Source organism: Lithobates pipiens, unplaced genomic scaffold (assembly GCF_037356315.1).
Source record: "Lithobates pipiens isolate NorthernLeopardFrog02 unplaced genomic scaffold, aLitPip1_a1.2 Scaffold_16, whole genome shotgun sequence".
NCBI lineage: Eukaryota > Metazoa > Chordata > Amphibia > Anura > Ranidae > Lithobates > Lithobates pipiens.
This window is the reverse complement of record NW_027507748.1, coordinates 193,804,342-193,820,771: the sequence shown is the minus strand read 5'-3', so window position 1 is coordinate 193,820,771 and position 16,430 is coordinate 193,804,342. Positions and strand designations below refer to the sequence as shown.

The window sequence follows — 16,430 nt, the reverse complement described above, 5'->3', positions numbered from 1 at the left end:
TGCATGTGATGAGTCATGACAAGCTGGTGACAACTCTGTGCTATTTTCTCAAAATGTCCTCTGAGTTATATGTCAGAACAGGTAGGAATAGAATATGTCACTGACTGAAGATGAGATGCAGTCCTTCCAAAATTGTATGTGAGGCCCTGAAGTGTAATGAAGCCTCTGGTGTAAGGGTGGCACCAACCCACACTGAAGTTGAGTTACCGGTCAGCGGTTATGACTTGTAGTTTTCCAGAATGCCGTTAGGAGGCGCCCTGCTAACAAAAGTTTATTTTCTGTATTTGCTAAAAATGTTCTTAGGTTTAAAGAAAAAAGAAAACAAATGCAGCCCCACCTAAGTGTTGTGAGCTGTAATATATAACATTTTTGTTCTTAGGTTTAGTTATTTAAGACATTTAACAAAAAAAAAAAAAAAGAAGGAAACATCAAGAAAACAGGACATGCCTGATTAGATGCAGCAAGGTGTTTCTGCCAAGTCTCTCCGTGTCCAGATGTAATACTAAATTGATTATTAGCATTTTGAAAAAATATTGCCAGTGTTCAGGATGAGACACCCCCCCCCCCCACTCTCAGATAATTTATGCCATAGACAGAGCCCTAACACAATTCCAGCCAAGGTATATTCTTGGTTTTGGATAGAGAGGGTAAGGGACAATTTTAAAACTTTAAATGGTTTTTGCTGTTCTTACTGTAGCCATAGGGGAGATTCTCCTTTACTGCCTTTCCTTTGACAACTCACTTCATGCTCGGTTACCTGGAGAGGAAGTGAGGAGGAAATCTCAACGGGGACAAAGATTGCAATAAAATCTGAAAGTGGTTATAAACCTTTCCCTTGCAATCCAAAACCAGAAAATATATTTTGGCTGTCCTTGGGCTTTAACACAAATACTGTTGATATTTCAGTTACTTAGCAATGGAAGCATGAATATAAATTGTAATGTGATTTCCACGTTGTTTCTGTCTGCTATTTACTGTAATCATGCTTGATTTATGACAGATCTACACAGAAAGAAAACTTTTAACTAAATGTATCTTGGCTCTAGGATAAACCATAGTCTTGGAGCTATGGGGCATGAAAATTACACTTCTGTATTGTTAAAATGTTACTATGGCACAGCAAAAGAAAACACATTGACAGAAAACATGTTTTGTCACACCAGTAATGGATATTTTCTCTTCACAGTGTTGAATAAAATAAGTCTGTGAAATAATATAAATAGTGGAATAGCAACAATCAGGCATATTATATAATGATATACAATTATATAATAATGTACATATAAAAAAAGTGCAAGGATTCCTTAGAGCAGCCTTTGTCAATCTTTTTACCATGGCGGAATCCTTGAAATAATTTTCCGGTCTCTGGGAAGCTTTGCTAATATTTACTATATCTACCAGTCACAGTACATTGGTGTGATAGTTAGAAGTAAGAATGACCCATACATGGGTAGACATTGGGAAGAATCCCTCACTTACAGATACTGTAGCTGAAAATATCATTTGCATTAGTAGTTGTTTATCTGAGAATTAGAAATTGCTTATTGCTTAGGGAACCCCTAGTAACCTCTAGAGCAGGGGTCTAAAACTCAATTTCATCACAAACTGCATTAGCAGTTGGTTGCCCACAAAGGGCCAGTTGTATCTGGGGTGCACTATGTACAGAGTGCAGGGTTCAGGAGTGCATTACATACAGAGTGCAGGGTTCAGGGGTGCCCTATACACAGAGTGCAGCATTCAGGGATGCAGCATGTACAGAGTGCAGGGTTTAGGGGTATGCTACCTAGTTCAGGGGTGTGCTGTGTACAGAGTTCATGGTGTAGGGTTGGGCTATGCACAGTGTGGAATCCCAACCCCCTCCCCCAAAGCTTCCTCACATCTCTATTTCCTCCTATCTGGCTCTAGTACCTTCCTGTGAAGGCGGCTTTAGTACCACCCTGTGTAGGCAGCTCTGCCTCACCTCAGAGTGCAGTTCTACCACATTCTGAATTACTGGTTGTGAGGGCCACATGACAAGACCTGGGGAGCCGAATTTGGCCCTCGGGCCTTGTGTTTGACATATATTCTCTACAGGAACCATGCTTGAGAAAGGTTTATGCTCCTAAAACCAGAAAAGTGTAGTATTTACTACTCCTAACTAATAATTAAGAGCGCACAGACGTTGCCAGCCAGCTGCCTCCTATCCGGTTTTCCACCTGACTGGAAAAAAAAAGCTGGAAAATGCAAAATCAGGCTCACTTCTGCATAGAAACCAATGAGCTTCTAACTTCAGCTTGTTCAATTAAGCTTTGGTAATAAAAAAAAAAGTGTAGTATTTACTACTCCTAACTAATAATTACGAGCGCACAGACGTTGCCAGCCAGCTGCCTCCTATCCGGTTTTCCACCTGACAGGTAAATGTGTGATTTGTTATCAATAGGAAAAGGATGATAAAGCCAGTATTTTTACCCTGAAGTGTTGGAAATTCTACCCCCTACAGTGCTTTCGAGACCTGGTAACTGTAAAGGTCTGATGCACTAATTAAATAAAATTGTGATTGTATAATACAGAACAGTGGTCTTCAAACTGTGGCCCATGGTCCGAATGCGGCTCTTTGTTTGCCTTTATACGGCCCTTGGCACGCCGTTTCTCCCACTGATACGAACAACAGTGGGGCACTAGTCAACCCACTGACACAAACTATGGGGCATAATTCCTTCCACTGATACCAATGATGGGCCACTATTCTTTGTATTGACACTAATGGTGGGGGGTAATTGTTCCCATTTATATAAATAACTGGGCATTCATTCTTCCACTAATACCAATGATGAGCCTCCATTCTTACTGACTATAGTTTCTATTTTATTTTTTTACTTCCACTGACCACCAAGCCTGAGACATTGTCTACTCCCATTCCCGCTTGGTATTTTCTACTCCCACTGGCCACAGTCCAACTCCCTTTAAGTCTGAATGACATGAAACCACCCTTTGTTTAGAAAGTTTATAGATCCTAATATGGAATAAATTACTCTGATGTTGAGCTCAATGTTACATAAATCCACTGTCAGTTGCTGAAAGTATTCCTTCTAACAATATACAGGCATACCCCACTTTTAAGTACACAATGGAGTTTATTTACTAAAGCTGAAAAATGCAAAATCAGGCTCACTTCTGCATAGAAACCAATGAGCGTCTAACTTCAGCTTGTTCAATTAAGCTTTGGTAATAAAACCTGGAAGCTCATTGTTTCTACCCTGTTTCCCCTAAAATAAGACCTAGTGTGATTGTCGGTGATAGCTGCAATAAAAGCCCTACCCCCCAAATAAGCCCTAGTTAAAGTCCTTGTAGGTCTTCTTTTCAGGGTAGGGCTTATTTTTGAGGAAACAGAGTAGGGCTTATTTGGGTGGTAGGGCTTATATTGCAGCCAACACCGACAATCACGCTAGGTCTTATTTTAGGGGAAACAGGGTATGCAGAAGTGAGACTGATTTTGCCCTTTCCAGCTTTAGTAAATAAACCCCATTGTGTACTTAAAAGTGGGGTATGCCTGTATGCTCAAGTAATATATGGGACCCACAAGGAACAGAAACAGCAATAAAAATCTAGCAAACCTAAAAACCTTGCCTTTCCATACTCGAGTTTAAAGTTAATTATTCATATTACAGATGTTTTGCTATAAATCCTCTCTTCCCTAAATTATATTTAAAATATTAGAACTGTTAGTATATATTGTACAAGCTGCAAGCATCTGATCACTTATAGTACAAGGCACTGAAAGACATGTGTCATTACCTTTGGTGTTGCAATATGTAGGTGCATTCCAAATTTTGCAGCACTCATCATGATGGAGTGCAGGACATTGTTTCCATCACCAATCCAGGATATGGTCAGTCCTTTCAAATGGCCATAGTGTTCCTGATTAGAAAATTAAAAATGTGAGCAGGAGGGGTAACAATAAAACTCCTATAATAGTACAATAATGCAGGGCAGATTTCCACCATTGGAGACCATAGGCAAATCCGTTTTGGCTCCCTAAGTAACTTTCATTTTCTAGTGTCCCTTCATTTACAAAGAACATTTCCTGGTCCTGACTTGGCATACAATATGGTGATAACATGCAAATAAGCCTATATGAGATTTCTATTTCCACTAATAAATAGGGAAAAGTCACCTAATCTTGTCTGTTGACTATGGGGGGTGATACTTTCTGTTCCTAATATTAAATCCAGCCCTTATAATATACAATATATCCGCTATTGCATGAGACCTCTGAGAAAAGAGGTCTAAAAAACACATTTTTTATGGCTTATGTAGCACAGGGGTTGTCAAGATCAGCAGCTAGGGAGACCAGACACGTAGCTACACAAGGGAACTGAGACCAAACAAAGGATATATATATATTAAAGTGATATTTATTTATAGTGAAACACAGCAAACCATTAACACAGCAAACACAGCACACAGTAAAATGTGAACATAAACAAACCCCAAAAGACAAATAACAAAGGAACCTAACTACTAACTATATACAAAAACCATCTAAAGGATAAGAGAATGCAATGTTGCACGGAAGGGGGATCTCAACAGGGTACTCAAATAGAAGCAAGGCAGGAACACGGCAGAGCGGTACAGACTGGATCAAGCTAGACACAGCCAGCAAGGAAGGGACCAGAATCATGACACGCCAGGGGAAGGGAGGAAAAGCCTTAAGTAGCCCCCAGGCAGCTGAACATTAATTAGCCTGATTACACCAGGCTGCTGGCTCCTGGGTGACACCTTCTGGTGGACACTGGAACTGCAGCAAATAGCCCAGAGCAGGATAGTGCCACCAGCAGGTGAACTTAATCCTAACAGGGGTGTTTGCCATCTAAGTTACTATGTAAATATGCAATGTTCTTTAAACAATAGCTTGGCACCCTCTAGTGTCCATTCTAATTAATGTTACTAAGACTTTTGTTTGTGTTTCATTAAGTCATAATACAAAGCATTGTGGGAGATATAGTGAATAAGGAAGTGACTCATATGTTTAAAACTATTCAAGGAACTACCTACCCACAATACCCCACTTACCTACCCACAAGGCCAAGCCACCAAACAGTCTGGTGGGTAAGGAGATATAAGGGACAGGCGTGGCACGTTTCTGTCTCTGGCTGGGATGCCATTAAAGACCTGCCTGCAGGGAGCTGTGGGGTGTGATTGAAAGACTGCGGCCTGTGTGGCGCGGAGCGGAATTGTGTGGCCTCCAAGGAATTCCGGAAGACTGTGTGCTGGATCAGCGTGTTGACGGATCGGAGAGCTCAAGATAACCCTAAAGTTTCCTGCATTGCAGTCACCAACCATCAGAAGAAGGGTGTGGTTTGATGCCGCCAGCTTGGAGAGGGACTGAGATATCAGAAGCGGAGCAGTACAAGCATCTGGGCCTTGTGTGGTCAGTGGGCACTTGCCCAGATTGATTTAATGCTTTGTTACTGTGCAAATAGGTCTCAGATGGCTGGTGAGACCTGTAGTCCCACAGAAGTGGTTTCACTTATTCAAAGACTGTGTGAAAACTTCAGAGTTCATTTTCCCTGTACTACAGAGCTAATTTTGAGTTGCATGTTTCAGCAAGGAAGAAGTTCTACAGGTGATTTATATAACTGAGCACACAGTTATCTACACATCAGGTGTAGCTACTATGTAACTATCACCTTTGCGTGCTATGATTTGCTACTCACTTGTTTCCTGGATTACAAATACTGCAGTTTAATAAGCTAGCTGAAGAGGAAGAAGACAAGAGACTTTACTATTCACTATAAAGCATTCTTACATTGTTATACATATCCTGAAAACTGCATTACAATCTAGGGGGAGCCCTTGGACACATGACATAAATATATGTACTGTATTACACTGCTGCATTGTATCTGATAGTGTACTGCCTATTCAATGTGTATATGCTCTGAGGAGGGAGTGGGACTGTGTTCAATATAAGGAATTTATCATATTGGCCTGTCTGCATATTCTTCTCAAGTGACTATTGAGATTTGGGTTTCACCTACACTTTGATTGTTATTACTTTTATTCTTTATATTGGGATTATCGTTGTGTCTAATGTATTGAACAAATTTCTCTCAGTAAACTGTTTATGTGGTTAATTTACAATTGGTGTAAGATTCTATCTGTTGCTACAGCTGGTGGAGTGACGGATACCTGGGGGACGGTAAATATACAATATATTGTGTCATTATTGTGTTGCTCTTTATCATTGGGTTTTACACTAACATTACTACACAGTTGTGCCAAAGGGGTCAAGTTAATTTTCTGTTCCTTAGGGGGTTAGTGCTACACTTACAATACCAACACTGCCAAGTCAATTTCTAGGAAGGTTTAATCTATTACAAAAATTTGCAAAATATAATTGACTTTTTATATTGTCAGAAATGATGTTGATGAGTTATTGGTACACTTATACTGATCATTATCTGTTGTATTCTATTGTATTCCTTGTGTTGCAAATATCAATAAAACAGTTTAAAACAAAAAGTCAGTTTCCAGGCCACAAGTGAAATATATATTTTTAAATAATAACATGAGCTAGAAAAGCTGGGGATTGTCATGTTGACCTTCTTCTGGAAATAAAATCATGCCAATTCAGTGGCTTTAGTATTTTGACTCATTGATCCAGAATAGAAGTGTTTTAATAATGTCAATCTTCCTAAGCTGCTAGGCCCAGGCCATTACACACCACTGTATGTTTACAAAGAGTGGTTTGAAAAAAAAACAATATTTGCACATTCGATCGCTGCGTGTCTCAAAGTCCAGTTGCAAGTGCTTACATGCAAGAAATACTGCTGGTATTATAATGATACATGTTATATTTTATTTATTATGCATGCACTATATTGTGACGCTAGTAAATTATGTGTTTATAGTATTAGTATGAATGAATTATGCAGCATTCATTTGCAGGTGCGCAGCTACAATTATAAAAACATGTAAACATATTATTTATATACTGCATAATTTGTGTTTAATAATGTTATTTTATTGAACGGTATACTTGATATATTCCTAACTTTTGTACTGCTAGGACTAATGTTCAGCGTCTGAGAGTGTTTGAATCAGAATGTTGAGCAAAAACTGTTCTCAGCTATTTTTTAAGTACATCCTCATAGGGGTGTATTTTTTTTTTAATAGGGCAGAAAAAAAAATTGAATTTGTGTTGATCGAATGTTTTAATCCACTTAACATGGAAAATTCAGCATTTGACCACTAGATAGCACTATAGCAGTAACTATCATAGGAAATAAGGAGACAGCTGCAGGGTTCAGTAGTCGTCCTGACCTTAAGACCCCTTTCACACCACACCGCCCTTTGCGTCGGCGGTAAAACGCCGCTATTTTTAGCGCATTTTACCACCAGATTTGCGGCGCATTTCGACCGCTAGCGAGGCGCTTTTACACCCCGCTAGCAGGCGCAAAAGGGTTAAAACCGCCGGAAATATGCCGCAATAGCGGCGTTTTGCCGGCGGCATTAGAGTGCTGCCCCATTGATTTCAATGGGGAGCAACGGTGGAGGAGCGGTAAACACACCGATCCTTCACCGCTCCAAAGAAGCTGCTGGCAGGACTTTTTTCTGACGTCCTGCCAGCGCACCGCTGTAGTGTGAAAGCCCTCGGGGCTTTCACACTACACACAATGGTGCAGCTTCTTTAGGGCGGATTGCAGGCGCTATTTCTAACACTATAGCGCCTGCAAAATGCCCTGGTGTGAAAGGGGTGTTAGATCTTCTAAGGAAAGGTGGGGGGGAGTGGGAGCAGAGGGGGTCTCCGTTAGCTGGGTTGCCCAATAACCATTATCATTCTGACAAAACAGTAGGACCAGGGAAGTACTGAAATATGTATACTGATATTCATCCCATAATCATTGATACCCTAAAATATCCTGTCCTTTCCAGCCAAAGAAGCTGCCATCTTAGCCTCTGTTTGATCTGCAATTGCCATGGTGCTGCACATGCTGTGAATTATGGCACCATTTGATGGCTTGACAGGTTGAGAGCACAAGCAACTGTGATAGCATTCACGGCATGCCTTGAATGTAACTGTTTCTGAGAAACAATAAAGTTGACAGGTTTGTTTCCACTTTAAAAGTGTTTTTGTAGGCTGCTATTATTGTATCAACATATCAAACCTAAAGAATGCAGGCAGTGAGCATCTGCAGTGGATATCTTTTCTGGGGCAGTTAAAAGATGGTTTCAAGGGTTCAGGGGGTGATATTGCCACCTCTAAATGCCTTTTCTTTTTTATTGCGATTCAAAGGGGGATATTTACACTGAATTACCAGGCAGCAATCCTATGCCAACCATTTGGTACACATTTGGAGCGTGGCCCTATTGACTTCAATGGGTGAATTATGCCACCAACTGCCAAACGTGATGTGTGGAGTTACAAATTTTCCACACTGTGAAGCATTGCAGCTGCAGCAATGTGTATGGACCTGAATGGCCATCATGTTATTTGTAGAGGGAGAGGTAAAGATGTTGATCATCTACTTATTTTTACTGGCCCCTTGCCATAGTGTGTGCCACTGCTCTATACATACATCAGTGATCAAGGGAAGTGTTTAAATATGGAGATGAGGACACTGTTCACTGTTGGCAAAAAGTCATCTGCACATCAGTAACAAGAAGAGCATTTAAAGCTGAATTCCTTTAAAGCTGTAAAAGCAAAGGCACACTATGAATTAAGCCCAAGGAGGTGCATGATATCTCCTAGGCTTATCACTGTTATTTACATCTGTGAGTTTCATTGCACTCCTACTGATTTTCCAGGTCTAGAAATCTTTAACATTAGAGTCGGTGCAGCTGCTATGCCTGCCCTACCCTTCTTCCTGCCTAATCAAAGAAGCCTTTGTATTATGTGAAATCGCTCACAAAGGCTTCCCCTGAATGGGCAGCAGAGCGGTGGACATAGCTGCTCTGTGTGCCTCTCTCTCTCTCCTCTCTCACAGCCCCTAGTGTCAGTATATGTTCTGACAGAGCCATAAACCTGTCAGTTATAAATAATAGAGATTAGTTCAGGCGATAGCATGCAACTTCTTGGACTTAACTCATCATGTGCTTGCATTTTTTACAAAGTGGCTGAATTCCTGGAATATGGCTTTAGCATAGCTTATTGAATAGATTATGAGGACAGAGTGCTAATAGAAATCTAATTTAATGAATGCAGGACCTTCCTAATTTATACAACACACAAATTACATACAGCACAAATGAAAATTGCTATTTCTAATAGGAACAAGGGTGCAGGAATTGATGTGCTTGCAGAGGATATTAGTCACAGTATAGAATTGCTTAGCAACAGAGAGCTGCAACCTAACTCCCACTGAGAGAAAGTCTGATTTTAATGCACACCACACCATATGCACTGACTCTGCTAAGGAATTCCCAGGATTGTGTGCTTTGTGTTAGACAGAGAGGTTTTAAAGGAATAAGGACAAAAATACATGTTCTGTCATAGCTACTCACCTGGATTGTGAGATAATCTGCCAAGATCTGAATAGGATGATAGTCATCAGACAGTCCATTCACAATTGGAATTGATGCTTCTTCAGCCAAAACCTCCAAGTCAGATTGGTGATAAACTCGAGCTAGAACAGCATCAGTCATGCCAGACAGCACCCTGATAGAACGATAAGACAATAAATGTGGTGCTAAATTGAGTTATAATGCTTAGTATGCCAACATGAAAGGATATACTACAGATTATATCCTGCAGCATAGGCGTGTGCAAAGAGTGTGCTGAATGTGCCTGGGCACACCATAATCACCCCATGCGCATTAGCATTACCGCTCTGTGTGCTGACAGGAAGATGGTAAAGCCCAACTTCTTACTTCTCTTTTATCAAGATCAATGAGTCAGGGTCATGTATATGTAGACACACACACGTGTTTTTGAGCTTTAGGGTGCACACCCTAAAGCGATAGGCTGCACACACCTATGTCCTGTAGTTTGTAACTTACCATTAACAAAGGTGGAGATTATTTTTACTGGAATATGTTAGACTGACTCTAAATATAAGGTTTGAAGGCACTCTTGGGTGTCCACAGAAGAAGAATCGGGACAATGTATGCACTGTCTGCCTTGGTAAATTGTTGGTCTGGGAAAATTGTGCTAACACTGGGAGGCACTTAAAACTTGAGCCTACATACAAGGTGCAGGGGCCAGAAGTATGTAATGTACAGAGTGCAACTGTCAGGAGTATGTAACATACAGAAAGCATGGATCAGGAGTGGATAACAAACATATAACAGTGGCCAGAGGTATGTAATGTACATAATACAGAGGTCATGAGCACAAAATGTAAATGGTGCAGGAGTCAGGTGTTTGTAATGTACTGTACATAGTGCTAGGGTCAAGTGTATAATGTACAGTATCTCACAAAAGTGAGTACACCCATCACATTTTTGTAAATGTTTTATTATATCTTTTCATGTGACAACACTGAAGAAATGACACTTTGTGACAGTGTAAAGTATTGAGTGTACATGTTGTATAACAGTGTAAATTTGCTGTCCCCTCAAAATAACTCAACACACAGCCATTAATGTCTCAACTGCTGGCAACAAAACTGAGTACACCCCTAAGTGAAAATGTCCAAATTGGACCCAAAGTGTCAATATTTTGTGTGGCCACCATTATTTCCAGCACTGCCTTAACCTTCTTGGGCATGGAGTTCACCAGAACTTCACAGGTTGCCACTGGAGTCCTCTTCCACTCCTCCATGAAGACATCATGGAGCTGGTGGAGGTTAGAGACCTTGCGCTCCTCAATCTTCCGTTTGAGGATACTCCACAGATGCTCAATAGGCTTTAGGTCTGAAGACATGCTTGACCAGTCCATCACCTTTACCCTCAGCTTCTTTAGCAAGGCAGTGGTTGTCTTGGAGATGTGTTTGGGGTTGTTATCATGATGGAATAGTGCCCTGCAGCCCAGTCTTTGAAGGGAGGGAATTATGCTCTGCTTCAGTATGTCAAAGTACATGTTGGCATTCATGGTTCCCTCAATGAACTGTAGCTCCCCAGGGCTGGCAGTACTCATGCAGTCCCACACCATGACACTCCCACCACCATGCTTGACTGTAGGCAAGACACACTTGTCTATGTATTTCTCACCTGGTTGCCCCCACACACACTTGACACCATCTGAACCAAATAAATTTATCTTAGCCTCCTCAGAAAACAGGACATGCTTCCAGTATTCCATGTCCTTAATCTGCTTGTCTTCAACAAACTGTTTGCAGCTTTCTTGTGCATCATCTTTAGAAGAGGCTTCCTTCTGCAGACCAATTTGATGCAGTATGCGGCGTATGGTCTGAGCACTGACAGGCTGATCCCCCACCCCTTCAACCTCTGCAGCATTACTGCCAGCACTCATAGGTCACTAATAGGTTTTCCCAAAGACAACCTCTGGCTATGACGATGAGCATGTGCACTCAACTTCTTTGGTCGACCATGGCGAGACCTATTCTGAGTGAATCCTGTCCTGTTAAACCACTGTATGGTCTTGGCCATCATGCTGCAGCTCAGTTTCAGGGGCTTGGCAATCTTCTTATAGCCTAGGTCATCTTTATATAGAGCAACAATTCTTTTTTTCATATCCTCTGAGTGGTCTTTGCCATGAGGTGCCATGTTGAACTTCCAGTGACCAGTATGAGAAAGTGAGAGCAATAACATCAAATTTAACACACCCGCTCCCCTTTCACACCTTTAAGACCCGAGACCTTGTAACACTAATGAGTCACATGACAATGGGAAGGGAAAATGGTTAATTCGGTCCAATTTGGACATTTTCATTTAGGGGTGTACTCACTTTTGTTGCCAGCAGTTTAGATATTAATGGCTGGCTGTGTTTAATTATTTTTGCAGGGACAGCACATTTAAACTGTTATACAAGCTGTACACTCACTACTTTATATTGTAGCAAAGCGTCATTTCTTCAGTGTTGTCACATGAAAAGATATAACAAGATATTTACAAAAATGTGATTGTTGCACTATTTTTTGTGAGATACTGTATATAGTGCAGGGGTCATATACAGAGTGTTGGGGTCTAGAGTAGGTAATGTACCAAGTGTAGGGTTCAGGAGTGGGTAATGTACAGATTAAAGCGGTCAGGTGAAGGTAAAATGCACAGTGCAAGTGTAAAGAGTATATATTGTTTTTGTCACCACCACCCCCTCATTCATAGCACAACAGTACCACCTCTGAAAACACAATGTATACATATATACACACTGTAAGCACACACACACACACACACACACACACACACACACACTGTGTACACATACTGTATGTACACTGTATACACATGTGCTGTCCAGCCACAGGCAATAAAGAAACATGGCTTGTGGCAGCATTGGGACTGAAGGCATCAAGCAAGAGATGCAGGGCCTGGGTGCCTATGCCACAGATACTCTGGAAAGGGGGGTTCGGACAGTGGCCTATCATGGAGCATCAGAAAACTACTATTTAAGCTGAACTGCAGGCAGATTTCATTTCAAGCTGTTTAGTCCTTTAAAAATATTGTAATGTACTGAATTTATCTGGGCATACATCTAGCATAACTAGCTGATCCTGCCTTTATATTAGCCTCCTGTCACTCCTCGCACAGTAGCCTATATGTGGGGCCTCAGTTAGGCTACCTGCTCAGAAAGAATCAGACACACAGGACTTTTAACATCATCGAAGTTGTATAGGGTACGTTCAAAGTTATGACGGTCATGGTAGAATAATGTCACTCGCTCAAAGCATGCCTGAATGGCGCTGGATTCCCTATTTAATGGCTCCCTTGTTAAGATTGCCACCTGAGCTCTCAGAGGAATTTGACATCAAATCAGATACCTACCTTCCCACAGAGGACTGATGAAGTTCATAAAGGGATAGGTTCCCTTCACAGACTCCTCTTTTACTGTAGTAAGTGCCCTTTACAGACAAGAAGAATGCCCGCACCTGCCTACAACACCTCACACTGGGAGGACCAGCACTAGTAGCCTCGGCTGCATACCTATGTATTGAGAGGGGGAAAGTGCAGACTGGCAGTGCAGATGACTTATCAGGGTGCTGCTGCTTAGTCATCAGGCTGAGTGCAGAAAAGCGATGCCACTTTATTTTTTAATGTCAAGAAAGATAAAGGTAAAAGTGATGTTGCCCGTCTGGCAGAAATATATTAATCACAAAGTGGCTGGGCAGAATTACAAATCTCACTTAAGGCACATATGTGTAAATAAATGCTTGCCTGGAGCTCCAATTTATGGCTGGAAAATTGAATTGCCTTGTAAAATTGCTGTTGCACATGCTTTGCATGAAAAAAAAAAAAGCTGTAGAATCCTAAAATAATGTGGCCAGTCAATCAGTCAATAGGGAATATATTGTATATTTTAAAATATCTGTCTAGTACCAATGCAAAAGCTCACAGAAACACAGTGAACATTTTGTGAGCTAGAAATTTAGCTTTTTATGTTCATTAATACCCATAAATCTTAATTCATTCCTGGATTATTACAACTTTATATCATTGAAAATTTGGGAACATAAAAAATAAACATGCAGCTGCAAGAAAAATGTTGTGAGCTCTTTATCAGGATTTCTTAAAGTGGTTGTAAACCCAGTTTTTGGACTTCAACCTATAGGTAAGCCTAGGACAGGGGTCTTCAAACTACGACCAAACTACAATTCCTAATGGGATGAGTAGTTCTGCAACAGCTGGAGAGCCATTGTTTGAAGATTCCTGGCCTAGAATAAGGCTTACCTATAGGTAGTGGAAATATCTCCTAAACATGCGCAGTTTAGGAGATATTTCACTTGTAGTCTGCCGAAAATCCCTACGGTGCATGCGTGGGGAAGAAAGGAAACTAAGTGGCATTTCTTCCATAACCTTATGCTGTTTGTCGCGGCTCCCATGCGCATGCACAGGAGTGACGTCACGTGGCTCCGGAAAATCACAGAGCCGGAGTCCACAGCCCAGAAGGAAGAGGGCCAGAAGATGGACGGTGCCAAACAGGGGACATCGTTGGATTCTTTTGCGATGTATACTAACCCATTATGCTTTTAATTTGCAGGCTGCAGCAGTGAGCAAAAGAGGAAGTAAAACCCATCAGGTTTTTTTTTCCAATAGTTTTGGATAGAGTTAGACCAGCTGTCAGGTTTTTATTGCTGTCTGTGCCCCCCCCCCCCACACACACTCTCTCAATTCACCCTGCTACTGTTTTTACCAAGAGTGAAAGTGAAAGAAAATCCAAAATTGTCATTTATCACAAGTTTATAATGCAGGTGACCCTGGTGACAAAAAAAGGAATCCCTCAACTTTTAGCTATGGGACAGAAGTGGAATAGAAATATCCCCAATGGGCCCTTCTCTCCCTTACAATTGTAAACATTCCAACCCAATTCAGGAGCATAGTAATTCATGTACTAATAGCTGCCAGATTGACAATCACTTCCAAATGGAAATCTAATTTAGTACCTAATACTAAGGAGGCAATTCAAAGGGTAAATTTGCAGCACTCTTATGAAAAACATTTCGATACTCGGTCTCAGTCGTTATTAACTTTTGATAAACAATGGGGACTCTGGACTGGACATCCAGATTCTCCAATACAGGCTAATCTTCTCCTTGAAAGTGACCTATCAAATGGTATTAGTGCTCTAGTTTCCACCCAGGTTCAGCTAAGTTTCTTTATTCTTTATATTGTTATTTCCCTTTGTTTATTGAATACTTAAGTTAAATACACAATCAACCTATCATATACGATAATACTATGCTAATCAGAAGCATGATCATTTATTGATTTCTCTTTTTATGATAAGTGTATCCCTTCCTGCTCCGTACCTATTAGGGGGCGGTAGCATCCACATTGAGAAGTATTGCGCATTGTGCAATAATAAAGAAGTAGGCAGGTATGTCAAGTTACAATGTATATGTAATTTTTGTATCGAAATGCATATTGCACTCTGTACATCAAACCATATTAATGTATGTATTTTTTCTATTGAAAACTAATAAAAATAATTGAAAAGAAATGGGACAAAGATAGTAGAAAAAAAAAAACTAAAAATAAAACAATTGACAGGTGACCCTCCCTTCATCTATCCAAAATGAACATTTTGAAGACATTCTTTAAACATCGACAGTGCTGGTTGGAAAAATGTATGTGAATACATATATTTGCTAATTGTTAGTAAATATAACAGCTATAGCCTCCACTGATGGAGAAACATTGTAACCTTACCACTTAATATTTTTGGGATCCCATGTATTAACTTCAGATCATGCCACAGCATCTTATTTAGGTCAAGGTCAGATCTCGAACCATTTTAAGATGCAAATGTGCTTGCCTTTTTTTTTTTCAAATATTTGTGCTTCAGGGTCTTTTTTGATCATTCAGTCTTTATAATGGTACTCTTGTTACATTGCACATGTTACTAAGCTGGCCCCAGAAATCAAAAGCATACACTCACACATTTTCAGAGCTTGATAATTAACTAAAGTGCCCTGAATTCCAGAAAGTGCTGATATTTAAATGATGGCACTTTGTAGCGTTGTTGACAGCTGGATCACCCACGCCACGTTTTGACCAACAGGCTGCCTAACATAGTGATAGGCCAGTAGGACAGTGTGGGAGTTGGAATGGCCAGGCCAGCTATTTATACTCTACGGAAACATTCAAATTTGTATATTAGAAAAGTAGGATCCCAAGGGCATTTTTGAAACTCTACTTAGGTATGTGTAGTGAGCTGAGGATACATTGTTTCATTTCTATGGCCAGTTAAGGTGTCACAGATCAGCTGCGGAGCTGACCTGTGTCTCACCTTTACTGCAGTGGGTCGGCTGGCATCTGTTGTCCACTGTCAGGTGTTCAGCTCTGTGCACTCTGCAGCTATGGGCGTCGATGCCCTTCACCTGTTGCCTGATACAGTGGTGTGAAAAAGTGTTTGCCCCCTTCCTCATTTCCTGTTCCTTTGCATGTTTGTCACACTTAAGTGTTTCGGAACATCAAACCAATTTAAACAATAGTCAAGGACAACACAAGTAAACACAAAATGCAATTTGTAAATGAAGGTGTTTATTATTAAAGGTGAAAAAAAATCCAAACCATCATGGCCCTGTGTGAAAAAGTGATTGCCCCCCTTGTTAAAACATACTATAACTGTGGTTGTCCACACCTGAGTTCAATTTCTCTAGCCACACCCAGGCCTGATTATTGCCACACCTGTTCACAATCAAGGCATCACTTAAATAGGAGCTGCTTGACACAGTAAGGTCCACCAGAAGATCCTTAAAAGCTACACATCATGCCGAGACCCAAAGAAATTCAGGAACAATTGAGAAAGAAAGTAATTGAGATCTATCAGTCTGGAAAGGGTTATAAAGCCATTTCCAAAGCTTTGGGAATCCAGCGAACCACAGTGA

The 16,430-nt window shown here is 40.7% G+C and overlaps 1 protein-coding gene across 1 annotated transcript in view; it reads right to left on the bottom strand.

The window, feature by feature from the left end:
* The window catches only part of OTC (ornithine transcarbamylase), a 139,605-nt gene that overhangs the window by 55,846 nt on the left and 67,329 nt on the right, over window positions 1-16,430 (bottom strand). Inside the window, exons 5-6 of the mRNA XM_077480865.1 lie at window positions 9,487-9,640; window positions 3,775-3,897 (exon numbers count right to left, since the gene is read on the bottom strand). Coding sequence (XP_077336991.1) covers window positions 3,775-3,897; window positions 9,487-9,640 — 277 coding nt within the window. The remainder of the gene's footprint in view (window positions 1-3,774; window positions 3,898-9,486; window positions 9,641-16,430) is intronic.